Here is a 25,267-nt window from a genome sequence, read left to right as displayed (position 1 = left end):
ATTAAATGCATATTCAAGTGATTACAACATCTATCAATGCATATTAATAATAGGTGGAGTATAGGTGGAGCTCAGGCGGGGCTTGGGGCGGTGCTTCTCTTGGCTCCCCATTTCGGAGGGTAGTTCCCATCTTCCTCCATAGGGGAAGGGGCTTCAACTCATCTTCCTCAGCTTGACCCTTCTTCCTTTCCATTGTTCGCGTCCCGCTCACTGAAGCTTGGAAAAAGCCCTGGCTCCCGGCCTATTTCTCCTATTCAAATGTCTACCTGATCCTGTTATATTTCTAATTTATTGCTTCTAGGCCTATTACATGTTCTTGTACTATTCTCTGAAGCTTTGGTCCAATAAGTAGAACAGAATGAGCACAGATCAATTTGGATGTTGGTAACTTGTTTGCAGGCCCAAATTTCTTAGTTAACTCTTTTGGGCCTGGCCTCCTGTTTCAGCCTTGCCAGGACTTGGGGTGGTGGCAGGTCTCCTTGGGCCAGGACTTGCCAGAGGCTTTCCCTCAAGAATCCCAAGAGGAGGCAGGGAATGCTGAGCAGAGCAAGCCCTGCCCGGATGTCCCATCAGGATGACACTGTTCTAGGGGGAATTCACTGTATCTGCTAACTCTTCCTGACTGGCTTAATGACTCAGCCATGATGTGTCCCTGTCACTCAGATCCCTTCTTGGCCGCACCTGATGTTGTGATTCGTGTGACTGACCATACCTTTACCATCCCTGTAAGTAATCCTTCTTATTTTAGTTGTCATGGCTGAGCTTCGTGAACGAAGATTTGGGGAGGGCTCTACCCAAGTTTGTTGCAAGCGCGTTGGTGGCTAAAAAGGCCAATACAAGACAGGCATGTCCGGTTGCAAAAGGTACAGCAGAAAGACTCCTTAGGTGGTATATTCTGCAAGGCAAGATTCTTTCTGCGTTGTCTTTTCTCCTCAAGGGTGATCCGGCGTGCGTTCTCAAAAGCATCAGCTGCGTTATAGATGGTGTGTTTCCAGGCCTCCCAATTGGAGGCCAGAGTAGACCAGTGATGGTGATCAATATGGCCAAGGTTGAGATGTTGTTTCAGGGAGTCCTTGTATCTTCTCTTTGGGGCTCCTCTCTTGCGGCAGCCGGTGGCAAGTTCACCATAGAGCAAGACCTTAGGGAGGCGGTGGTTGGTCCTTCATGCTGGAGACGTGCCCTGCCCAATGCAGCTGTGTTCTCAACAACATGGCCTCAATACTTGTGACTGCTGCTTGTTCTAGAACAGATGTGTTGGTCCTACAAACTGATTTACATGTGCACATGAGCAAAACATGAAAATGCAAATATATTGTTTGTACTGAGTATCTCTCCAAGTGTCTATTTATAGATTTGGCTCTTTTTCAATATTTTTTATTCCAAATGCTTTCAAATCTTTGCATGTGTATGTGTTCTCTCATATAAAAATCACCCATAAGGAATCCCTATGCATGTGTCATTTGATGGGGTCACTTTTCTGTGTTAAGTTCCCTGGAATACACCCTCCTTACAATATGACAGCTGATCCATTTGGAAACTCACCAAAGGACAGGTGAGGTTCATTTCTACTTTCCTTCATTATCTCCTGAAATTTGATATTCAGGGGCTGAAACATGATGGTCTCTCCTTCTGTCCTGATCTGTCACCTCTAAGCCCTCCTTTTCCTGTTCACATGCCTTCCACTGCCTTGTTAGCTTGTCATCTCCCCCCCTTTACACCCCCAAATAACACGTTTTTCCTCTCCCCCTGTGAGCCATCACTACTTTTCTCTCAACCATCTTCTATCCAAGCCAGCAGTTCTCTTCCCTGCCAGTGCTGCTGCTTGGAGAACCAGAAATCCTGGGCTGTCCTTTGCATGTTGATAAACAAAGCAATTGGCTTCTACCCCTGGGGACTGAGAGTGTCACCTCCCCCAGACTGGGGCCTGGAATTCCAACCACATTCCTGAGCTTGGGTTTCAGTTTGGGGGAGGGGAAAAGAAAAAAAAGTCAAGAGATTACAGCAGTAAGGAAACTGGGGCTAAGTGTACCTTAGTTTTCTCAAGCTGTTCTGTAGAAATAAATAAAAATAGTACTATGGAGGAAAAAAAAAAGCTCAAGCCAGGTATCAGTTTCCTGAATTTGATCAGGGAATACAGAATAAGAACATGCCTGCAAACACACATCTGCACAAACTTATCAAACTGTACAGTGCAAAATCTGACCCCAAGGAGTCTGTACAAAACAGTGGGAATGGAATCAGAGAGGGGAAGGAAAAAATCCTCAGCAGTGCCTGTCCCAGTCAGGGGAAAATACCTTAGTGTTAAAAGTGTGAAATAAATCCTAAAGTGTCATCAAATATGTGATTTTTTCCCAATCACTAATTAAAGAAACATAACTCAGAAGTGATCTCACTCTGTGCTCCAGTGACATTAACATTAGAACAATATTGTCACTGTCTATTTGTCTCTTGTGCTCCTCACTGGAAGGCACTTGGTGCACCCCTGGATATCCTGCTAATGAGGTAAAAAACTAACCCTTCTAAAGTTCCAGATTTTCCTCACCTGTTTGTACACAGTTGGACAAACTGGACCAAGTTATTACTTGAAAGGCATCTGCTGGATTTAGCATTAATTACTCCTTGTTTTGATCGTAGAGGAAAAAAGCTCACACAACACAATCTCTGAATGCTCCTTTGAACTTACCCACAGTGTGTTCACAAAGACACAGAGCAAGGCTTTTAGCTTTTGCTGCTCCCCTCAGTTCCAGCATACAAAGAAATGTCTCTGTGAAATAACAGCAATTGCCTTTCCATGTTACTGAACTACATTCAATGTATCTGGTCTCAAACAAATACTCCATATTTTCTCCTTGTTTTATTTCCAAGGGCATGGGTATGGGTATTTAGATGACTGCCTTCAATGGTACAGGATAGAAACCATTCACATTGCTATAAATGAATATTATTCTCTTGACAAAACACCTTTTCCAAAGCCTTTGACAAAAAGAAAGGGAAAAAAACCCAGACAGAAAAAGGGAGCCACAGGCACATTGTCTGTAACCAACCAAAAAGGTCTCCTCCCTAAAGATAATTCAGGCACATCCTTCAATATGGATCTCTCACTATCACCTCAAGCTATTTTTTAGTGGAAGTTTCTGTAGGGAAGCTGAAGTGCATCACTGTCTTAGAAAGCCAAAGATAAGATGAGTGAGGGAATTCAGTTGCTCTCTTTAATTAATACAGGATTATTTCCCTTTCATTTGGTGAAGCTAATAATATGACTGGTGGAATGTCAGTAACAATTAAATCATAAACTAGTGCAGCACCAAAGGGAAAATTTACTTTAGTTATGGAGTATTGCCAGCAGAAATCTTGAAAATCTTATGCATATTTAGACTGATAAAATACCACATGTACTTCATGGGATACTGCAAGCTTTCTACAATCCTTGTGGCATGTCTTTACAGAGCGAGAGTGAACATTTTGAGATGATACCTTTATAAATGTGTTGCAGTTCTATTGTTTCTTGAATGTTAAGCACCACATCCTAAATGCAGGAACACATTCAAGGTCAATGTCCTATTTTAGACCTTTTCATCAGCTGTGATATTGTGATAATCACACTTAAAACATTCCTCTAGAAAGAGTAAATTAGCCCTTTTCACTAGAAGGATTCTTATGATCAAAAACAAATCTGAAAGAGAACAAAGTCAGATTTCTCTGTTTGTTGGTTGGTTGTTTTTTTTTTGTTTTTTTTTTTTTTCAGCAATGCAATAAATTGCTGTCCTTAACTGGGATGGCTTTTCTACCCAAGAATTTAAAAGAAAAACCCAAAGTTCACTTTATTCTGCACTTATATTACCTTTGGGGGTTTGGGGTTTTTTTTGGAGGCCTCACCTATGTAAAAATACCTTCCTTAAAATGCATTTATGCTTTCTGTAAGAACCAGACCATTCCAGCTGACATACCCTTCTATCCCAAATACTGCAGGGAAATGTAATATCCCACTAAAGCAGAAGGGAAAGAAGACAACTGAGCATCAGCAGCTATTCCTAAGCAAGATTAGGGGTTTAGCTCCATCTAACTGAGGGATGAGATGTGTCCCTCAAAATGGGTCTCTTCCCACTCCCCCACCAGCCCTTCTACCTGACTGCAAGCTCAAAGTTCTAAAAACAGAAGAGGAAGCTGGAGCGTCAATATTTCCCCAGTGCAAACCCCAATAATCTTTGCTGGGAGCTGACAGGAATTGCTGTTCCACTGTCCTGGGATATCCTGGCTTGAGGCGAGAGCGCAGCCCCGCCCAGAGCCCCCAACCCCTCTGAGAGCTTTTGTAGCATCTGTTTGTCCATGTCCCTGTGGCAGAGGCTCCCCCGACATCTGCCGTGGAGCTGGTCCAGCTGCTGGACCAAACAAGGCATTGTCCAGCCTGCCTTCCCCCAGCCCCGACCGCCCCAGCCCATCTTCCATCGCTCTGCTTCCTTTTCCTGCCCCTGCTCCCCCTCCGCTCCCTTCCCTCTGGCATTTTTATTAGGAATGTTCTTGCTGTTCTCACTGTCCAAGCATAAGCTGATCCCCAGGGGAGCCTGTGGAATGTAACCCCTCAAGCACTAAATTCCTTCCCCTGTGCCAAAGACACAGGTTTGTTGTTGCTGCCCCTCCCGCCTCCTGCCCAGCGGCTTTGCAGAAATCCAGGGCTGGGTGTGGATTGAAGGCTGTGGCAAGGGACAGGATAAAGTTGCTTCACTTCCACCCTTGGTGTCTCAGTGTTTGTGATCTTGGGAATCCTCACAAACCTGGAACAATGGCAGATTATCTGTTGTTGTAAGATATGCACCTAGAGATTGTTTTGATATGTGTTTACATTTTCCTTGAAAGTACAACTGATTGAATATACAACTGATAGAAAATAATGTATAAAAAACAAGGAAAAAGGAAAAAAAAGAAAAAGAAAAATAAAAACAAAGAAAAGGAAGGAAAAAAAAGAAAAAGGAGAAAAAAGAGAAAACAAGTAAGAAAAAACAGGAAAAAATTTGAAAAAAAAAGAACAAAGGAGAAAAGAAGAACGAGTAAGAAAAAAGAGAAAGAGGAAAGAAGAAAGAAAAAAAGAAAGAAAATAAAGAAAGAAAAAAGAGAAAATAAAAGAAAACAGAAAACTAAAACCCAACCAGTCCGGTCCTCCCCCACCGCAGGGAATACAACTCCCACAATGCACCGCGCAGGTGGGGGCGTGGCGAAGGGCGGGCAGGGGCGGTGACCGCACGCTGATTGGCTGCGGGGCGGGTCTATAAAGGCGGAGGGCGCGCGGAGCGAGCGCCATTTTGTCCTCGTGGTCGGGAGTGAGGAGGACTCGCCTGCGGCCGCTGCACTTCGCTGGGTGAGTTGGCGGGGGGGCGGCGAGAGCGGGGTCTGGGGATTCCCTCGGGGGCTGCGGGGAGCGCGGGTGTGGGTGGAAAGGCTGGAGGGCTCGGGAGGGTTTAGCGGGGGGGTTCGGGAGTTCCCGGGGACATTTTGGGGGGTCCCTGAAAGGACTCGAGGGGGAGGTTGAAGGTCCCAGGTGGGCTTTGGGGGTCTCTGGGGAGGTTTGGGGTTCCTGGGAGGCTTTGCGGGGACCTTCGAGGCAGTTTGGGGGTCTCTGGGGGGTTTAAGGTGTCCCAGACGGTTTGGAGGGCCCGTGGGGGGATTGGGGGTCCCTGAATGGGCTTGGGGAGTCTCAGGTGGGTTTTGTGGGTCACTGAGAGGGTTTAGAGGGTGCTGGGGAGGGATGAGGGGTCCTTGAGGAGGTTTCGATGGATCGAGGGGGGGATTTCTGGGGTTTTGAGGGGATTTTAGGGGGTCCCCTAAAGCCCAGCAGTGGGGTTCAAGGGGTCCCCCAGCCCCCAGGGGAGGGGTCCTAGGGATGCCCTCCAAAATCTGGGGGGGACATGTGCCACATCCGGGTAAGGGGATCCCAGTGCCCCCAGTATATCCCAGTGACCTCCCAGTTACCCTCAGTATGGCCCAGTAACCCCCTCAGTGACCAGCCAGTGTGTCCCAGTGACCTCCCACTGCCCCCCAGTATGGCCCAGTGATCCTGCAGTGAGCACCCAGTAACCCCCAGTATGGCCCAGTAACCTGCCAGTATCCCCCCCGTGTGTCCAGGTATCCCCCAGTAACTCCCCAGTTCTCTGCCAATGCCTCCAGTGTGCCCCAGTTCACCCCCAGTCCCTCCCAGTGCCCTCCCAGTGTCCCTCAGTAACCCCCCAGTCCTCCCAATGCTCTCTGGTTCCCCCCAGTGTGTCCCAGTATCCCCCAGTAATCACCCAGTGCCCTACAAAGCCCCCCAACTGTCCCCAGATGCCCTTGGCCTTTCTATGGGAGGGGGAGCATTTTTGGGGTCAGAGGATCCAGAGAAGTGCAGCGAGGCTGGGGAAGGGAGTGGAGCACAAGTGGTGTGAGGAGAGGCTGAGGGAGCTGGGGGTGTTGAGGCTGGAGAAGACGAGGCTCAGGGGAGACCTCCTGACTGTCTGCAAGTCCCTGCCAGGAGGTTGGAGCCACGTGGGGGTGGGGCTGTTGTGCCAGGAAGCAGCAGTAGGACAAGAGGGCTGGGTCTTGAGCTGTGCCAGGGGAGGTTTAGGTTGGATATGAGGAAGCAATTTTTTCCCCAGAGAGTAATCCGGCCTTGGAATGGGCTGGGCAGGGAGGGGGTGGAGTCAGCGTCCCTGGAGGTGTTGAAGGTGAGAGTGGATGTGGCCTCAGTGCCATGGTCTGGGAAGCACGGCGGGGTTGGATCCAGGGTTGGACTTGATGATCTCGGAGGTCTTTTCCAACCTGGCTGATTCTGTGATTCTCTGATTGCCATTCCTGTGGCAGCACATGCTTGAGGCTCTATCCCCAGGGTGATAGAGATGTCTGTCCATATCTATCTCCAAGGTTAGTCTGTAAATGTGTGGTGTTAGAAAAGCGGGCTGAGTTCTGGGCTGGTTGTAGAAGGAGAAAGAAGCCCAGAGGCCAGTGCAAGCAGGCAGCCCTGAGCTTGCACCTGATGTCCCCTCCCTGCAGGTTCCTGTCCTTGAGCCCAGGCCCTGAGGTGAGGCTGAGAAGTGGCGCGGAGGTGAGCCCAGAGCTGTCCCTGAGGTGAGGCTGAGAATAAGTGCAAGGCAGAGGTGCTGCTGAGGAAGGAGAGCCCCGTGGTGGGGAAGACACAAAGCTGTGAATGCCCATCCCTGAGAAGGTGCTGTGTCCATCCCCTGTGTGCCAGGTGAGCTGGGGCTTTGCTGCAGAGCTGCGGGCGCTGATTTGAGGGTCTCCGAGTGCTGAGATGGTGGGCACCCAGGAACACAAACTGTGCCTGGCCACGGAGCCTGCAAGGAGGAGCAGAGACGGCCGTGGCAGTGTGGGGGGCCAGGTTGTCCCTGTGCCTTCCCCTGCAGGCCCTGTCTGTCTCTGCTGGGCCCCTGTCCATAATCCCCTTAGGTCCCTGCACACCTGCTCTCCAGAGCTTGACTCACTGCAGACTTTGCAGGGAAATCTGTGCTGGCAGCTGCATCCTGAGCCCCAGGGCAGTTTGTATCCCCAAGTGCTGATCCATCCTGGGGACCCAAGGGATCCTCTGCCATTCCATCCATGCAGGAGTCACCCTCCTGCCCTTGACTCCCTGCAGAGGAACAAGTGCCATCTCTCTGTTTGGGAGAAGCCAGATGCTGCCCCTGGGCCATCAGAAGTGGTGCTGAAGCCTCTTTCAGCCCAGCCCCGGGTGCAGTTTTCTCATCCTCTCACCGAGTGCCCACTCCCCCAGCCGGCACTGACCAACCAGGGTGTTTGGCACACATGGTTTGGTGGTTTGGAGAAACAGCCCTGGGCTGGCAGGGGGCCAGAGAACCTCGAGGAACAGCCCTGGAGAGTTTGAAGTGATACTACATTAATACAGCTTTTGATTAATATATTGCAACTCAATCAAGTGCTCATGAAGTGACCTCACTCTTTTCATCCTCCCAATTAAACACCTTTTTTTGGGTTGAATCTTCATATTTTGTGTATTTTTTCACTTAAATTTAACTTTTTGTAGTTTGTGAGGAGGTTCATCTCGCTATTTCTAAGAGGTTTTTTATCTGAATCATGTTGGTTTGGGATTTCTGGGCTGAATCTTGGTGTTTTGGAGGTTTTTATGGACACAGGATGCCCAGTGAGTTCTAGGGATGGACTTGGGCAGGAGGAACCCCCAAGCCAACGCGCTCAGCCCTTGTTTTCCCCCCATCAGGATTTGTCCTTCCCAAAGCTTGGGCGGATGGAGGAGGAGGCTGCGAGGAAGAGGAAGATGCCGTGGGCCCCCCAGGCAGGTGAGGAGGAAGTCAGTGTCCCTTTGGGCGGGTGTTGTGCTGGCTCTGTCAGCCGAGCATGGCCCCGGCTGCAGGACAACCCCGCTGGCGCCGCCATTTTGCCGGGGCCGGAGTTGGGGGGATGTCCTTGGCCTTCCCTGTGGGCCGGAGGCAAATCCCCTGCCTGTCCTTCTTGCTTCTTGCCCCAGGCCCCGAGCTGAGGACGGAGAGCCCGGAGGACAAATCCCCCCTTGAGACCCTGGTGGGAGAGGCCGTTTTGAAGGGCTCCACGGCGCAGGAAGGCAGCGGGGAGGGAAAGGGCCGGAGATCCCCCCACAGGAGGGGCTCCAAAGCCATCCCAGGGTGCTCTGAGGAAGAAGGACCCAACCTGTGCCGGGAAGGCGACCAGAGCTTGAGCCAGAGCTCCAGCCTGGTGGTCCCTGAGCAGCCTCCCACTAGAAAGAAGCCCTTCAGGTGCTTGGAATGTGGGAAGACCTTCAGCAGGAGTACCACCCTCCTCACCCACCAGCACATCCACACTGGGGAACGTCCCTACCCGTGTGGGGAATGTGGGAAGAGCTTCAGGCAAAGTTCCAACCTTATCCAACACCAGCGCATCCACAGTGGGGAATGGCCCTACACATGTAGGGAATGTGGGAAGGGCTTCAGTGACAGCTCCAACCTCTGTACCCACCAGCGCATCCACACTGGGGAACGTCCCTACAAGTGTGGGGAATGTGGGAAGAGCTTCAGGCAAAGTTCCAACCTTATCCAACACCAGCGCATCCAGAGTGGGGAATGGCCCTACACATGTAGGGAATGTGGGAAGGGCTTCAGTGACAGCTCCAACCTCCGTACCCACCAGCGCATCCACACTGGGGAACGTCCCTACAAGTGTGGGGAATGTGGGAAGAGCTTCAACTGCAACTCCAACCTCCTCAGCCACCAGCGCATCCACACTGGAGAACGTCCCTACAGGTGTGGGGAATGTGGGAAGAGTTTCAGACACAGCTCCACCCTCCACTCCCACCACCACATCCACACTGGGGAACTGCCCTACACGTGTTGGGAATGTGGGAAGAGCTTCAACTGCAGCTCCAACCTCCTCAGCCACCAGCGCATCCACACTGGGGAGCGGCCCTACACATGTGGGAAATGTGGGAAGAGGTTTCAGACCAGCTCTCATCTCCTCAGACATGAGCGGACGCACACGGATGGGAGGCCCTTCCGCTGCACCGACTGCGGGAAGGGCTTCAAGCAGAACTCCACCCTCCTCACCCACCGGCGCATCCACAGCGGGGAGAGGCCCTACAAGTGTGGGGAGTGTGGGAAGAGCTTCACCGACAGCTCTACCTTGACCAAACACCAACGGACCCACCAGTAAGGGAAGCCCTGCCAGTGCCCCGACTGCGGGAAGAGCTTCGGCAGTAGAACTGACACGCAGAAAAGGTTTCAAAAGGTCTTCAGGATTTTGAGTATCTGCACTCCAACATCAGTTTATTCTTTTGAATATGTGTAAGTTTAACCTTATTTTAGTCTGAAAGCCAAATTCACCACTACCCCATTCTCTGATAACTGTAGGTTGATTCTGACAAGTGAGGCAGAAATTACCCACTGCCCAGCAAAAACCAGTGGGGCCAGCCAGTGGTCTCTGCCTTGGCAGCCCAGTTTCCTCAGTCTCATCTCAAAATGACCAGTTACACTGAAGCAAAGGGCACTGGAACCAGTGCAACAAGCCCCAGTCTGACTTTCACACCTGCCCACGTGTCCTGTTTTCTGCTGCTCTACAGACTTCCTTGTTTAAAATACAATGGAAAAATGAACAGGTTTTGGGGTTGTTTTGGTTTTGGGCTTGGTTTCTTTTCCCCCCACTGTTCTCATTAACCTCATTTCAAATCTATTTCGGTGTTTGAAGATGAAATAAAATTTTGAATGATTTTTAATGTTAATGCCTTTTCTGAGGTATCAAAACATGAAAAATAAAAAAAAAAAACCCAAAGCTGTCCATTATTGTCACAAACACTCAGAAGTACTAACATAAGCACAGTGAAAAAGCCATAAATAAGACCAATAAAATAATTTTAATATTTATATATTATTATATTTTCACTAAGCTTAACATAAGGAAATTTTATCCCTGACATCAGCTTTCCCCACCTCTCAAAAAGGTAATTTAGTTACATCTTAGTCACCCTTGAAAGGCTCTTTCCAGTTGGGTTGGCCTCTGCCTTAGACACTCATGAGATCTGCCAAAACCAATTTAAGGGCAAATTTCCCCACCAGGTTCAACTGCATTGGTTTTACCAAAAACTTTGCAAGTAACCCCACAACTTTCATCTTAAACTCTTCTCTCAACTTTTTAAAATAATTATCAGTAAAGAGACTGGACAATGTGTTATGATTAAGAACACGTTCTTGTTCTCAAAGTCATTCACACACCAAAAAGATGCCACAGGAACGGCCAAAATATTAATAGCAACTTCTACCCTTTGGAAATCTACATTTGGTTTTTAAAGATTTCACAGTGGTTGTTTCCTTAGGAATTAAGGCACATTTTACTAACAAGTTTCAATAAAGTTACAAAAACATCTTCCTCCACTAAGACACAGGCATTCATCCCAACCTGAGGTAGGCACTGAAAAGCCCAATTTTTTTCTTAGCTGTCACGAGTCTTTCATTCCTTCTGCCACATCAATTAGGCATCAGCCCATTTTTCAAGCTGCTGTTATCTACCAGCTCCTGCTTTGGTTTCCAAGCCCAGTATTTTGGCCACGATAAAATCAGGGACCTGGGCAGTCATGTCAGAATGACAAAGAGTACTGACCCTCCCTGCCAAGGGAGACAAACCATTCCCAACCTCGACCAAAGGTTCAAGGCAACGATTCTGAAACAAAATTTACAAAGTTTTTCTCTTCAGTTTTTTGCTGCAATTCTCTGTTGCTCTATTAAAAGACCACAGCAGTGAAAGACAAGGCCTGATGGCCAAACCCAGGGCTTCAGCCACTTGAGGTCTATTGAAACCTTCTGTTCCTCAAGTGGGAGACTGAAATCCAACAGCTTTCCTTCTGTGCATCTGAGGAGGTACCAAGGGAAGAGGAGAATTTAAAGGATTAATTTTTATGTATTTGAGGCCGTGTTTTAATATAAGTAGATTGTGAGAGATCACAAGAGAGGCAGTTTGCTCACACATAACTTTTATGGCCGATTTCACACAGTCCAAATTCACAGCAAAAAGGAAGTTCCTGAGTTGTTTCAGGGTTTTCGGTGTTTATACATTTATTTATTTATTTTTTATATTTAAGGCGTAGGAATTCGAATTTATATTTGGGTACCATTTTATTCAAACATTTATTTTATTTAAACATTTTTTATACCTTTATTTATATGTTTTTTAATGTATTTAAGGTGTAGGAATTCAAATTTATATTTGGGTACCATTTTATTCAAACATTTATTTTATTTAAATATTTATTTTATTTAAACATTTATTTTATTTAAACATTTTTTACGTATTTATATTTTTTTATATATATATAAGGCATAGGAATTCAAATTTATATTTGGATACCATTTTATTTAAACATTTATTTTATTTAAACATTTATTTTATTTAAACATTTTTTACATATTTATATTTTACCACCATCAGATGTTCTGTAAGCACAGCAGTCAAAGCACAACTCATGTAGGTTTGGGTATTTTTAGCTAAGGCTGTTTGCCAGGTTTCTCACATTTAGAGAGGAATTCCCGGTAAGATGTGACTTTATTCACAGATGCACTCTTTTTTTGGGTGTTATTTTGAAATCATAACCTTTATTGCATTAAGCAAAGTATGTCAACTTCAATAAAACTTCAATGAAGTGTTTTCAAGTATTTTCCCTCTTCTCTTAAAAAAATTGATAATAAACATCAGTGCTTCAACTAAACATTATCTACGCTCACCAGAGAGGGCAATACTGGATCTTTCAAGATCCACACATTTGGATGCTTTTGCAATTGGGGTTTGAAGCAACTTCTTTTGTAGACAACTGTTGCATTAAGTAAATTAAGGCTTTCACATTCAGCCCCTTCCTTTAGGTAAGGATTATAAAGCAGAAAAGGAGGGAAGAATTACTCGGTGTGTAACGGAAAGCCCAAAGTCTTACTCAACAAAACAAATGTGACAACAGCTCATTTACAACCCAGTGAGAAAACAAACAAAAACGCACACAGAAAGATTCAGGAGTCACGTGAAGGTGAATATAAAAATGGAACATGAGTCACATGTTTTAGAGATTCGAGCAGATGATTGGGGGCTAGAAAGGTGTCAGTGGATGGCACAGGAAGAGTTTTGAGGAAGAGCTGGAAGGAGAAACGTGGCAAGTAATCTGCTGTTCTACACAGACCTGCAGTGGGAAAAACAGTTTAAGACTTCTGAAGGAACAAAGTAATAAAACTCACAGAGCCCAGGAGCAGAAGAGATTAAATACTTGCCAAAAAAGCCTCAAAACTAAGCTCATGGACACGCATTAAAAACTGAATTCCTCCAATTCATGAATTCCACTTTTTTACCTCAGGACTGAACTCGGTGATAAAACTGGTCCAAAGTCACAAAATGTGCCAGGGACAACAAAAGGTCAAGACCAAATTCCTTTTAGTGAAGGAAACTGGAAAAGATTCTGTTCCCGTATTCATCAAGTAGAGATGAGAAATTTTTTAATTATTAATTTTATTTTTTCTACTCAAGCCTGCCAATGTTGTGGGTTTTTTGACTATGTGAGGAATGATCTGAAGTCTATCAGCCAGTAGTTTAATTAAAAAAAAAAAAAAATCAAAAAATCCCCCAAACAAATAAAAAACTGTCCTGGCATTACATATCATTTTGTGCAAAGCCAGACCTTTGTGAAGGTCTTTTTTTAAAAAGCTAAAAAGTAAATGTTATTAAGGAAGAACAACTTACCAAGCCCTTCAACCAAGAGCAGCTATTTTGCTTACAGTGAGCAAATCAATTCCTCCACACATCTGCAGGGAAAATGTGATATTAAAACACTTGAATTAAAATTAAAAATAATAAAGAAATCCTAAGGACCAAGCATTAGACTGTGAGTATTACACGAGTCCCATCCCTGAATGAAAAAAAAACAAACAAGCTTTACAGATGACAGCATATGCTACAAAAGACATTTTATAAAAAAATTTCAAGTATCACCAGGGAATGTGTTATCAAAGAACCTGTGCAAACCACCCAAGAAATTCAGGCCCAGTCCTGTACACAAATCCCTTGAGAAATTACCACCAGACAAACATAGATAACCACATATTGCTCTTACAAGAAAAGACAGCTCCAAAGAGCTCAGAAAAGTAAACAAGGGACAGGTAAAACTGCCTTTATTGTAACACCTGTTCAGCACAAACAGCATCAGGGCAATCCAGGAAAGGTGCAGACCATTATGACTGAAGTGCTCAATTTTGTATTTAGCATGGAACATGCAGGTCAGCCAAGATCTGCTCCTGACACTGCGGGGTTTAATTTTAATCTTTAATTTTGCTATTTTTTGAAGAGCAGGTCAGTTAAAAGTTGCAGTTTTAGACATTTCAGGATTTAACATTAGGAACACAAGTCTTGGGTCTCACAGGCTCAGATCCCTCATTATCATCAGACTGGTCTTGCCTTCATTGTAACAGACTGTGCAATATCTGTGGGTTTGACCCTCTAAACTGAAAATTCCCATGGGATTTCAGATATGCTCTGTTGTTCTTCAGGTATGAGATCATTTCTAAACACCAACTCTTAGTTCTCACAGATCCCATCAGACAGTTACACAACCAGGTTCCAGAACACACTGACACACACATTTGCACATCAGCCCTGTTTGCTGCAGGACATCCATCAATTCATAAAAATGTGACCTACACTACAATAACAATATTCTATCCTTGCCAAGCATCAGCCTTTGTGTTCCCAAAACCAAGAAACAGGCCCCAAAAATCTCCTCCACAAATACCTGAAGTCTCCTGTTACTGCTGTTACTGCTGTCAAATGTGAGTTCTACAATATACCCAACCGTTAATGATACGAACTCATTAAGTACAAAATACAATCAAAGTTTAACGCAGGTTCTCACTGGTGAAATGGGACATTGAATGAAATGGATTTATTTTCCACAAATACAAGGCATATGTATCTATATACACAGATTATAAAAATTACAAGCCACTTCTCAAATAGCCTTGTAGAGAGCAATGAGGTCCTGCCTGAGCCTCCCCTTTCTCCACACTCAACAAGCCCAGTTCCCTCAGCCGTCCCTCAGCAGACATGTTTTCCAGAGCCTTCCCCAGCTCCGTTCCCTTCTCTGGACACGCTCCAGCCCCTCCAGGGCCTTTTGGCACTGAGGGGCCAGAACTGGACACAGCACTCCAGGTGGGGCCTCCCCAGTGCCCAGCACAGAGGGCCAATCAGTTCTCTGCTCCTGCTGGCCACACTCTTCTCCACAAAGGCCACGATGCCCTTGGCCTTCTTGCCCCCCTGGGCACACTCTGCCTCATATCCAGCCCCTGTCAAGCAGCACCCCCAAGTCCCTTCCTGCTGAGCAGCTCTCCAGCCCCTCTGCCCCCAGCCTGGAGTGTTCCAGGGGGTTGTTGGGAGCCAAGGGCAGGCCCTGACACTTGACCTTCTTGATCCAGCCTTTCCAGATCCCTCTGCAGAGCCTTCCTGCCCTCCAGCACATCCACACTCACACCCAGATCAGTCAGTCTCCCAAACAGGACAAAGTCTGTTCTCCCTCCAAGAACTTCCCTGAAGCTGGAGGGCAGTGCCTGTGTGCAGAGGAGAAAGGGTAAAGAGTCCTGGTACAGGAGCACTGCCAGGGAGCAGCAGCTCTTGGCCTTTTCAGAGATGCTCTTTTCCCACTGTCTCCCTCTCCTTTCTGCTCCTTGCCCAAGGCCTGAGTGCTCTGGCAGCTCAGTCCCTGCTGGGTGTCAGTCCTGTGACCATGGGCAGGGACAGGCCCTGGGCACTGCTGGGACAGAGCTGGGCTCCTTAACATCATTTCCATCAGGAAAGGGGATCCCCATGGGCAGTTCCTGAAGACTTTGTTCTTTCTGAAAGGTTGATGTAAAGAACAAGGCCAAGGAATAGACTCTCCAGTCTCATTGCTTTGCTTGTTTCCCCATTCAGTCCCTGCAGTGAGAGAAGTGACTCACTGGGGTACTTGAGGGACTGAGGGCTGGGTCAGATGTTCTGTCCTGGTGGCCAGTGGCAAATGGTCTCCAAGTCACCTGCCTGGGGCTCTGCAGCTTGTGAGGGCTCTGATGGCAGGTGAGGACTTGTCTGTAGGAAATCAGGAAGTGCAGGAGAGCACAGAGGATCTGCAGGGACAGCCCGTCCCATCCAGTCAGCAGGGAATGGAGCCCTGGAGCAGAATCCTGCCCAGGGTGGAGTCACACAGAGATAAAGTACTAAATCTTGCTGCGAAGGGGCAAACAGAGCTCTGCAACTCCAGGGGATGCAACAGGTAGAGGGAAAACTCTTGCAAGTGACTTGTGTTCCCCTCAGTGAACTTCCAAAGGTTGACCAAGAGCAGCCCCCAAAGCCATGTCCCAGCTCTGGAACAAGGCAGGTCCCCTCTGAGCCCCCTCCATGGCCACACAGGAGCATCTGTGGGAGGTGGTCAGTGGCAGGGAGCACCATCAGCTGGCTCTGCCTCCCAGTTGGAGCAGCACAGCCCAACAGAGGCCCCCATGGTCCTGGGCCCCACAGCCCCCGTGCTCTGCAGAGCAGCACCCCCATCTCAGAAGCTGTGGGGATCACAGGCAGGGGGTGCAGGAAGGGCTGCTCAGGCCAGCACAGACGTGTTCCCCTGGGGAAAGGCTCTGTGGGGAGATGGGATGTGCCAGGAGAAGAGCAGGACACCCTGTGTGAGCAGAGGGACCATGGGAAGAGGCTGCCCTGTCCCTGAGGAAAAGAGGGGGCAAAACAAAATGTGGGAAACTCTCTGGTCTGAGATCAGTTGTGCTGCCCAAGAACACGCTGACTCCAGAGGTGTCCAAGCGGGGCAGAGCCGGCGACTCCGGTCCGTGCGGCGGCGGGGGGGAGGCAGCAGCTCTGCTTGATTCCATGGAGTTCTGGGGAGGCACAGTGGCCCCTTGGTTCCATGAGGCTCTGAAATGTCTCAGGGTTCCTTTGTTTCCATGAGGCCCCACATGTCAAAATGGCCCCTTTTTTCCACCACATTTCAGTGTCCCTGTGTTCCTTTATTTCCATGGGGCCCTGCAGTGGCACAATGGACGTTTTGTTCCATGAGCTTCCAAAATGTCTCAGGGTTCCTTTTGTTCCATGAGGCCCTACCAGTCCCTTGGTTCCACGAGATTCCACAGTTTCCCTCTGTTCTTTTGGATCCATAAGGCCCTGTAGTGTCACAACTGCCCCTTGATTCCATGAAGTCCCACAGTGTCCTTGGATTCCTTCTGTTCCATGAGGTTCCCCAGTGTCACAATGGCCTCTTGATTCCATGAAATTCCACTGTGGCCCAGGGTTTCTTTGTTTCCAAGAGGCCCTGCAGTGCCACAAAGTCCTCCTGATTCCATGGGTTTCTGCAGTGTCACATTGGCCCCTTTATTTCAGAAGGTTGCCCACTGTCCCTGGGTTCCTTTGGCTCCATGGGGCCCTGGAGTGTCCCAGTGGCCTCTTGATTCCATGGCTTTCCCCAGTGTCACAATGGCCCCGTAATTCCATAAAGTTCTGCAGAGTGACATTGCCTCCTTGATTCCATGAGGTTGCACAGCATCATCACAAAACTGAGTAACGGCGGAGGGGTTCAGACAGAAATGCACACAAATCAATATGATTGGCAAAAATGTCCGCTTTATTAGAGGAAAAGCAGCTTATATGCTGCTTGTGATGCAGAGACATGTGATTCTTTTTCAGGTTACATTGGATACATAAGGTAAACACACTGAGCTGTACATTACTAATTGGACCACACCAGGTGTCCATAAAACTTGTTTTCCTGCCAGCATAACTCCTCCTTCACCCTGGCACAGGACCTGCAGTCATATTAGTGGCGCAGTATTTTTTTTACTGTCTGCACCCAGCCATGCCAAGGTGAAGGTCGCAGAAATGCAATGGAAACTGTTCACACAGTTTCTGTCCTCCGACAAATCCCCCGTTGAAGTTTGAACAGTTTAAATTGCATTTCTGTAACATTCCTTATTGTATCCATAACATCTCAATAAGCGCAAACATACAACAACACCACCATCACCAATAAACTCAACAACCTATTGACCCTAAGATGTGTGCTCTCAAAGTGTGCCTAAAAGTACTTCTTTAAATGTAGGGTTTATTCTTGAAACTTCCACTCTGTTCAGAACATCCTTGGAAATGGAACTCCATTAAACTCTGGGCCATATGTCTTCTGTTATTCTTTTTCACCCCTTGGCCCTTGAATAACACAATGACATGATCGTATATTAACACTGGATCTTCCGTTTCTATTGCACTCTTTGCATACCATTCTATTGCAGCCCGGAGAGTTTGTTCAGGATTTCTTGCCATTTTATGGAAAGGTATCGGTGTATTTGTTTATCCAAAAGTGTTTGTGTAAGTGAATATTCACACATATACATGCATACATTTTCATTCATTCACTTTCACACGGTGGCCACCATCATTCAAACACACTTCACACACACATACTTTTGAATCTCATTTTACTGTCTCATGAGTTACGAAACCATACTAATTCTCTAGTACCTTATGGTGTTAAAGCTTCTCCACCAAACAGGTGAACTTTCCTCCACCAATACCCAGTGAATAATCTAAGATCTTAACCTTCTATAATTATATGCTTAAACATACTAAAAAATTGTGCTCCAACAAAACTAAAAATACTGTGCCTTAACAACACTAAAATGTGCTCATAATGCTGACAAATTGTGCTCCTGTAATACTTACTTTAAAGTTCGTACACTCTCTTAAATCCTTAATTTCATGTACTTAAAAAAAATATACAAAAATATACTAAAAAGGTGTATATGACTAAGAAAAACTATGCTTATAATACCAAAAAGAATTGTGCTCCAAAAACTGTGTTCTAACAATATTGAGGAAACTGTTAGCCACAACAGCTCCTGATGTTACCATTGTTACCTGCAGAAAACAGCATCAACCTTGTTCTTTCTTTCCAAGGTTTCATTCATCATGCAGGCAGCTACCAACACCTGTGTACAAAAAAAAACTTAACATATGAAACAACTTTTGCAAATGAACTGAGGGGGTTGCCACCTGTTCTCTCCCCATTTCTGTCTTGCAAAAGTGTTTTACAAATTCTTAAATCACTGACCCCTATACCAAATACATAGCATTGTCTGGCAACTTGGTAGTAGTTTTCAAACTGGACAAGCAATCCACCCTTTTAAAGTTTTTCTAGTTTGGATATGATATAGAATTTTACCCCAAAAATTGTTATTGCACAATCACATATAATCTTGGGAAGACTCGTAAGCCAAAAGGTTTCTGTCATATACTGATTCCAAATAAATCTTGCTACCCACTGTAACACTACTGAGATGAAACACAAATACAAGCACTGCAAAATAGTTAATGTCTGATGTAGAGTTCCCAAACCACACCAGTCTGCCTGATCTTCACAAACATCACTGATGTGACATGAGCAGCACAGAAACAGATCGTTGTATACAGCGACAACCCTTAGGCCTCAGGATGTTAAAAGTTCTATAGTTTTCCATTGTCTTCCTTTCCCCTTAGTGACACGTCTGCCCTATCTCAGTCAAGAAATCATCTTCTAAATCCGCATCTAAACAGACATTCCTCTGCTCCACAGTTTGCACAGGCAACACGGAGACAAAAGGTGTTTTTCGCAGAGTGTGATCTTTTGGCAGCTCTGGATGAGTTGTGGGGAGAGAATCCTCCTCTGTCCTAGATACCAGTGACAAGCAGTCTGCAGTGGAGCTGCTTTCCAAACAGCTGAATGTTTGTGTACATTCAGTGGTAGACCTATTTCTGTTTTCTCACTTTTTCCTCTTTGGCAAAGGCTGTTTGGTTCAAGTTGGCTGCCAGAATGCAGGAGTGCTTTTGATTCCTGAGTATGTTCTACCTCAGTGCTGGCTTCCTGCAGTTCATCTTTGTCCACTTCTTCATGCATCAGGCACAGATTTGTATTAAACTCACATTGAACTTCACAAGCTACAATATTAGTAGGTTTCTTTGGATTCTGAGATACACTAATGTCTTTAAAATCCTTTCCACTGCTGTCTTCAGTTACACTTTGGACTTTGGCTTCTGGATTGTCAGGTAAACTTTCAATCTGTCCGGGTGTAATTTCCAATATATTTTTTTTTTCTAAGTTGATTGCACTACTGGTTAATTGGTTAATTATTTCTGCATCACTGTATGTTTGAATTCATAATGATTCAGTGAAGACAAGTCTTCATCCTTGGATTCATATTCTTTGTGAGATATGAATGAAAGCACCTCTGGCATAACCTCTGCCAAACTATCTGTGTTTGTTTCCATACAGATTATCTCTTTTTCAGACATCTCTACTGGTGCTGCAGATTGGCTGTAACTTGCACTGGCAGCAACAGCTGAAGGGTGACATCAATATGGTGTCTCCTGTGAGGAAAAAATCTGTCTCTGTTTTTATGTCTTCTGCAGATATTTGTCCATAATCCGTTTCTTGCATAGTTTTCAAATTACTCTCCCCAGACCTGAGGAGACAGTCTGTAACAGTTGATTCTGCTCCATGTCCAGCCAGTGTCTGAAACTCATAGCTGCTTACTAGAGAGCAGTTCTTATTTGCTAAGTCACTGAGAAAGAAACCTTCATCACAACGTGTTGGTATTTTTTGTATTGGCAAAAGCTGCCCATGGTTTCCAAATTGGATGTGTTTTACTGCAGATATCTGTGTTGAGGTCATATTAAGAGCAAGTCCCATAGAAGATTCAGCAGTAGATGCACTGACAGATGCACTTCCCCTGCCTGAATCTGTCACACTTAATTGTGCCATCAAGTTATTATAGTCATTGTCAAGCTCATCTTTTTCAAAAGTTCGCATTTAAGTCTATGACAGTGAAAAAATACTGTTTGATCATTCTGTTTAATACTCAGCCTTAAGCTACATGTGCAGTTCAGAAGGATATAGAAGGCCAGATTCCAGCTTGCAGCCGGTTCCTTAGATGTGATCTACATCATCTGCTCGTATTTTTAGTTCTTTTATCTATGAAATTTCGGTAAGGGAACAAAATTCACAACATAAGCAGCACAAAGGAAAACAAATAACTAGTTATAAGAACATGTAACTCCATAATCGTGGAACAACAGCACAGAACAGGTAAAAACTACACCTGTTATATTAAAATCCTAAATCACTCACAGGTTTTAATTAATTTCCCGAATGTAAAGCTAACTAAATCTAGCTTTGAGATCGTTATATTGGGAGGCAAACTAGAAAAATTTTACTAAATTCAACCTGACTCTAGTAACTCAGCTTTATTGCAATCTCTGCTGATTTCCTGACAGATTATCATGTGGTCTCCAGACATTTCTGCTTTATAAATCAAATGGGCATAAAAAGTTCTAATTCACGCATCAATAGTTTTGGAAAAGTGTAATTTAGCAATCTGCTCTTTTATCGGTATAAACACACGCATTTTGCATCTTGTTAGGTTATTTTAAAAATAATCTGAAATTCATGTAGTATAACTGTTGACATAACATCAGTGCCAAGAGAGATAAGTCAAACTTCACAGCATAGTGTGTGCCTGAGTAGTGTTTTTAGAAAAGCAATTAGGCTGTATGCTATATCAGCAGTTATAAAACATTTAAAAACATATAATACGTTTCGTTTGACCAAACTGCTCTGTACATACTGTACGAATCCACGACAGAAGATATATATTAAAATCTGAAAAAAAAAAAAAAATGTACTTGCTGCTATGTTATAAATAGAATATTAACAATTGCTTAAACAGCACATGAAATGCAACTCAAAGTTGCAACTCTGTCATAAACACAGAAGAAAAAAAGAAAGGAAAAAATAATGAATTCACTAAGCTTGACCAAGGAAAAGAAATAATATCAGACAGGAATGTAAACTAAACATCCAAATGTTAAAATCAGCTGAGTAAACCTTTTTAAATACAATTCTAAAGATGTGATTTCCACTGTCACAATAACTTCTCAGTTTATAACAGAAAGATAGAGAGATGTTTTACCTAAGAATTAAGGAAATCCTCAGCCTGCTAGCTTTCCATTTATCTTATTTGCAGATTTGTAGTTTTTGGTGTATAAGTTCTACTCTCTCCCTAGTCCTGAGAAACTGCTGGAGGTGGTTTGAGTCCCACCCAGTTGCTAAGCAACAAATGATCTCTATTGTGTGAACCTTATGTCTCCTGCTAAGACTGAACACGAAATTTGGGCAGAAGGTCTTTACAGGGGTAAAATGTAACTAAAAACAAGGCAATTCACTAAAGCTTTTATATAAAGATTCATTCTCTGGGAAACTCTTAAAATTTCTTGCATGCTAACTTTTAGTAAAACACAATCTTTTAGTTTTAAGTTATCTACAAGTGAGTAGAAGGACTAAAGAGAGAGATTCTGGTTTCTGTTCTCAATTACTGACATGCCTGGATTCTGCAGGGCAACTCCCCCGCAAGCCAGTCACCGCCGAGCTGCTGTTCCCCGGGCTGCTCCGTGCGCCGTGCAGCTCCCGGGGATGCCCGCAGAAGTCTGGCTGGCTCTGCAGAAGTAGCTGTCGGCGTTGCCTCTGCCGCCGAGGTGCCCCTGCCGCCTTTTGCCGTGGCTGCCAGCGCCGCCTCCCCCACGGCCGAGCCGGCACAGCGGCAGCCCCAGCGCGCAGCTCCCAGCCCTGGCGCGCGGCCCCAGCGCCCGCACGCCGGACTCTGGCAGCTGTTTGAGTAATCCTAAAGGGAATTTTTATGCTGTTATGTGTACCCGAGACACTCTAACGGGAGGAAATTCTCCCGGACTCTCACCTCTGGCTTTTAACAGTTACTAACAAACGTATGGCCGCTTCTCCACACACACACAAGCACGGTACCGTTAACAATACAGTGAGCTCACAACAACGTTGGACACACAACACAATTAACACGAGAGTTAACAAAAAATACGGAAAGGCAGTTCTCTAGCCTGCCTCTCCTGTCAACGAGAAGTGGCACTTTTTCGGTGTTGCTCGTTGTGCTAATATAGCATCTTCCAATGCAAGGCCCAATAGCTGCTACTTTCTTTCATATGTACCACACCTGGAAACGGCATGGTTTGTCTTTTTTTTTTTTTTTTTTTTTTTTTTTTTTTTTCGAAAACAGCATCTGTTGCCATGGCAGCGATTCAGTGGCTTTCTTCCGGGTTTCGTGGAGGCTTCAGGCGCCAGCGGTGCAGCGCCATCTAGGGACGCGGAGGCTCCCAGCAGTGCCGGTCCAGTTGGCACATGCGCAGCAGCAGGCACAGTGAGGAGCGACACTGCCGACTGCGCAGCCGCAAGAGAGAGCGGTGCTGCTGGCACGGCTCCAGCTTCATTCTCCGCCGCTAGTGATGTTCCTGCAGCCCCTACACGTCCTGCTGCTACATGCACGGTGCTAAACGGAGGTGATCTCGCTGCTTCTAAGGGTCCTAGCATTCGCAACATCGCAGCCGCAGGCACGGAGATCCCCCCTACAGCAGACCGAACGGGGCGGGGACCCACCGTAGTCCCGCCATCTCCCGACAGAGCCGTCCGAACCTTCATGAGTTCCCGTCGCTCAGAACTTAACTCTCGTAGCGACTGAACTGCCAGACGCCAAAGCAGAGTACACGTTCTAGGGGCTCCTGACCCCGTAGAGATCTCGTCCCAAAAGAATTCCTTTATAGCGTCCCTTGTGGACACCTGAAAGGCGGTTCGAGCAGCGGGAAGTAGAGTCCTCGCTCTCACCCATGCCATCAACCCCTTAGGGGCGGTTCCATCAGAAACAGGCTCTCCTAGAGAGAATATGTATCGGAGGAGCGTTTCCGCGGCCTCATCCCCTTCGGATGCCGCGGGCCCCATGCTCTCTCCCTCGGTCGACTCACCGGGCCAGGGTGAGATTCCTCTGTACCATGCGCATGGCTTTGTTCCGTGATGCCGGGGACAGCATCACCTCCCACGACCGCTTCCCTCAGCTCCTTCCGTTCGCCTTGCGTCCCTGCAGAACTCGACGAAGTAGAACTCCCTGCTAAACGGGCGCCAGATAACGGCGGAGGGGTTCAGACAGAAATGCACACAAATCAATATGATTGGCAAAAATGTCCGCTTTATTAGAGGAAAAGCAGCTTATATGCTGCTTGTGATGCAGAGACATGTGATTCTTTTTCAGGTTACATTGGATACATAAGGTAAACACACTGAGCTGTACATTACTAATTGGACCACACCAGGTGTCCATAAAACTTGTTTTCCTGCCAGCATAACTCCTCCTTCACCCTGGCACAGGACCTGCAGTCATATTAGTGGCGCAGTATTTTTTTTACTGTCTGCACCCAGCCATGCCAAGGTGAAGGTCGCAGAAATGCAATGGAAACTGTTCACACAGTTTCTGTCCTCCGACAACTGAGCCCATCCTGATGACAGTTCTGAGGAGGTTGGGAGGAACTGGGACAAAAGGGAGAAGATAATTGAGGAAGGAAAGAGGGGCATGGCCAACAGAGAGGAAAGATTTTGATGAGGTAAAACCAGATTCAGGGAATGCTGAGGGTGCTGAAACACTGACTGTGCAAACATTCCTTTATGCACTTTGTAACCTCAAGCCCCAACACTACCCAAAACTGCTGTCCCTCCCACTGAAAAGAAATCCACTGCTCTAATTCCAAGCCAGAAAAAGCCCAAACCCAGAACTCCAGACTCTTATTCATCCTCTAATGCCCACCCCAATCCCAAATCTGTATTACCAGTATGAAAAGTCAAGCTTTAATCCTGAACCAGCCCAAAACCCTCTTCCCCTAATCATGACCCAGACACTGCCAGCAGAACAACAAACCTCCCAAAGTTCTGCCTAATCCCCACCCTGAGATCTAAACCCCAAGCCCTGAAATTAAGCACCCCCACAGCCCTTGGGAGCAGGGCAAGGACCTGGAGAGACCAAAGCAGGCCCAGGGGGTTGGCAGAGGAATGGGAGGTGACCTGGATCTGCTCAGCTCTGCAGTGACCCCCAGGAGAAGGGCCTGGGCTCTGGCAGGGATGTCCTGTGGCACAGGGGCTCAGGATCCAAGTTCAGAAGGCCAAGTGCACATGGCAACAGCCAGAGCTGGTGCAGAGACATCAGGGAGGGTCTAGAAATGCTGCTGGGAGGGGGTGGGAAAGCAGGAGGGGTGTGTGCAGCCTGCAAGGCCAGAGCAGCAGCAGGACCAGGGCAGGACAGCCTGCAGGAGAGATGGCCAAGGGCTCTGGCAGGGCTGCAAGGCCCAAAGGCACCCAGGCCTTTGTCCCCTTGCCTCTGGCAGCTGCCTCTGCCACTCAGGCCACCACAACCAACTTTCCTGGCAGGTTCTGCACTTGGTTTCTGCCTCGCCCCTCCCTCAGGAGCCTGGCAGGGGTTGCCCAGTTTTGGGCCTTTGTTGTTCCTCCCCCTCCCATCCCAGTGCCCCCCAAACAGCCCTGAGCCAGCCGGGAGGGACAGGATCTGCTGGGCCAGGGCCTGGGGCTCAGGCCTTGGCCTTTGTGCTCCACAAAACCAAGGCAGGCTTTGCTCAGCATTGCAGGGGCCTGCCCAGAGCCTTTGTCTGCCTGCACTCCTGGCCTCCAAGGAGCTGCTCCAAGGAGTCCCTGGGGAGGCTTTGTCAGTGCCTGCCCTCAGTGGGGCCCAGCAATGCTTCAAGGGACTTGCAGTTTGGTTTCTGACTTCCTGAGAAGCTTCTTCAATCTTCTCTCAGTACCTAAGGATCATGGGCTGGGCTGCAAACACACCGTGGGGCTCATTAAAATGCAGAAATCCCTCAGGATCTCTTTGTCTTCCTTTAATTG

At 46.6% G+C, this 25,267-nt stretch overlaps 1 protein-coding gene and 1 pseudogene across 1 annotated transcript; one reads left to right on the top strand and one right to left on the bottom strand.

The window, feature by feature from the left end:
- The window catches only part of LOC135405246 (zinc finger protein 850-like), a 195,080-nt pseudogene that overhangs the window by 158,301 nt on the left and 11,512 nt on the right, over nucleotides 1-25,267 (bottom strand).
- Nucleotides 8,416-10,219, top strand: LOC135404710 (zinc finger protein 239-like). The gene is made up of 2 exons (XM_064639450.1): nucleotides 8,416-8,444; nucleotides 8,613-10,219. The coding sequence occupies exons 1-2, from the start codon at nucleotides 8,416-8,418 to the stop codon at nucleotides 9,655-9,657; spliced, it is 1,074 nt and encodes a 357-aa protein (XP_064495520.1). The 3' UTR covers nucleotides 9,658-10,219.

The sequence above is a fragment of the Pseudopipra pipra genome, chromosome W, assembly GCF_036250125.1.
Source record: "Pseudopipra pipra isolate bDixPip1 chromosome W, bDixPip1.hap1, whole genome shotgun sequence".
Classification (NCBI taxonomy): Eukaryota; Metazoa; Chordata; class Aves; order Passeriformes; family Pipridae; genus Pseudopipra; species Pseudopipra pipra.
The sequence above is the reverse complement of the archived record's forward strand: the minus strand, read 5'-3'. Positions and strand labels throughout refer to the sequence as shown.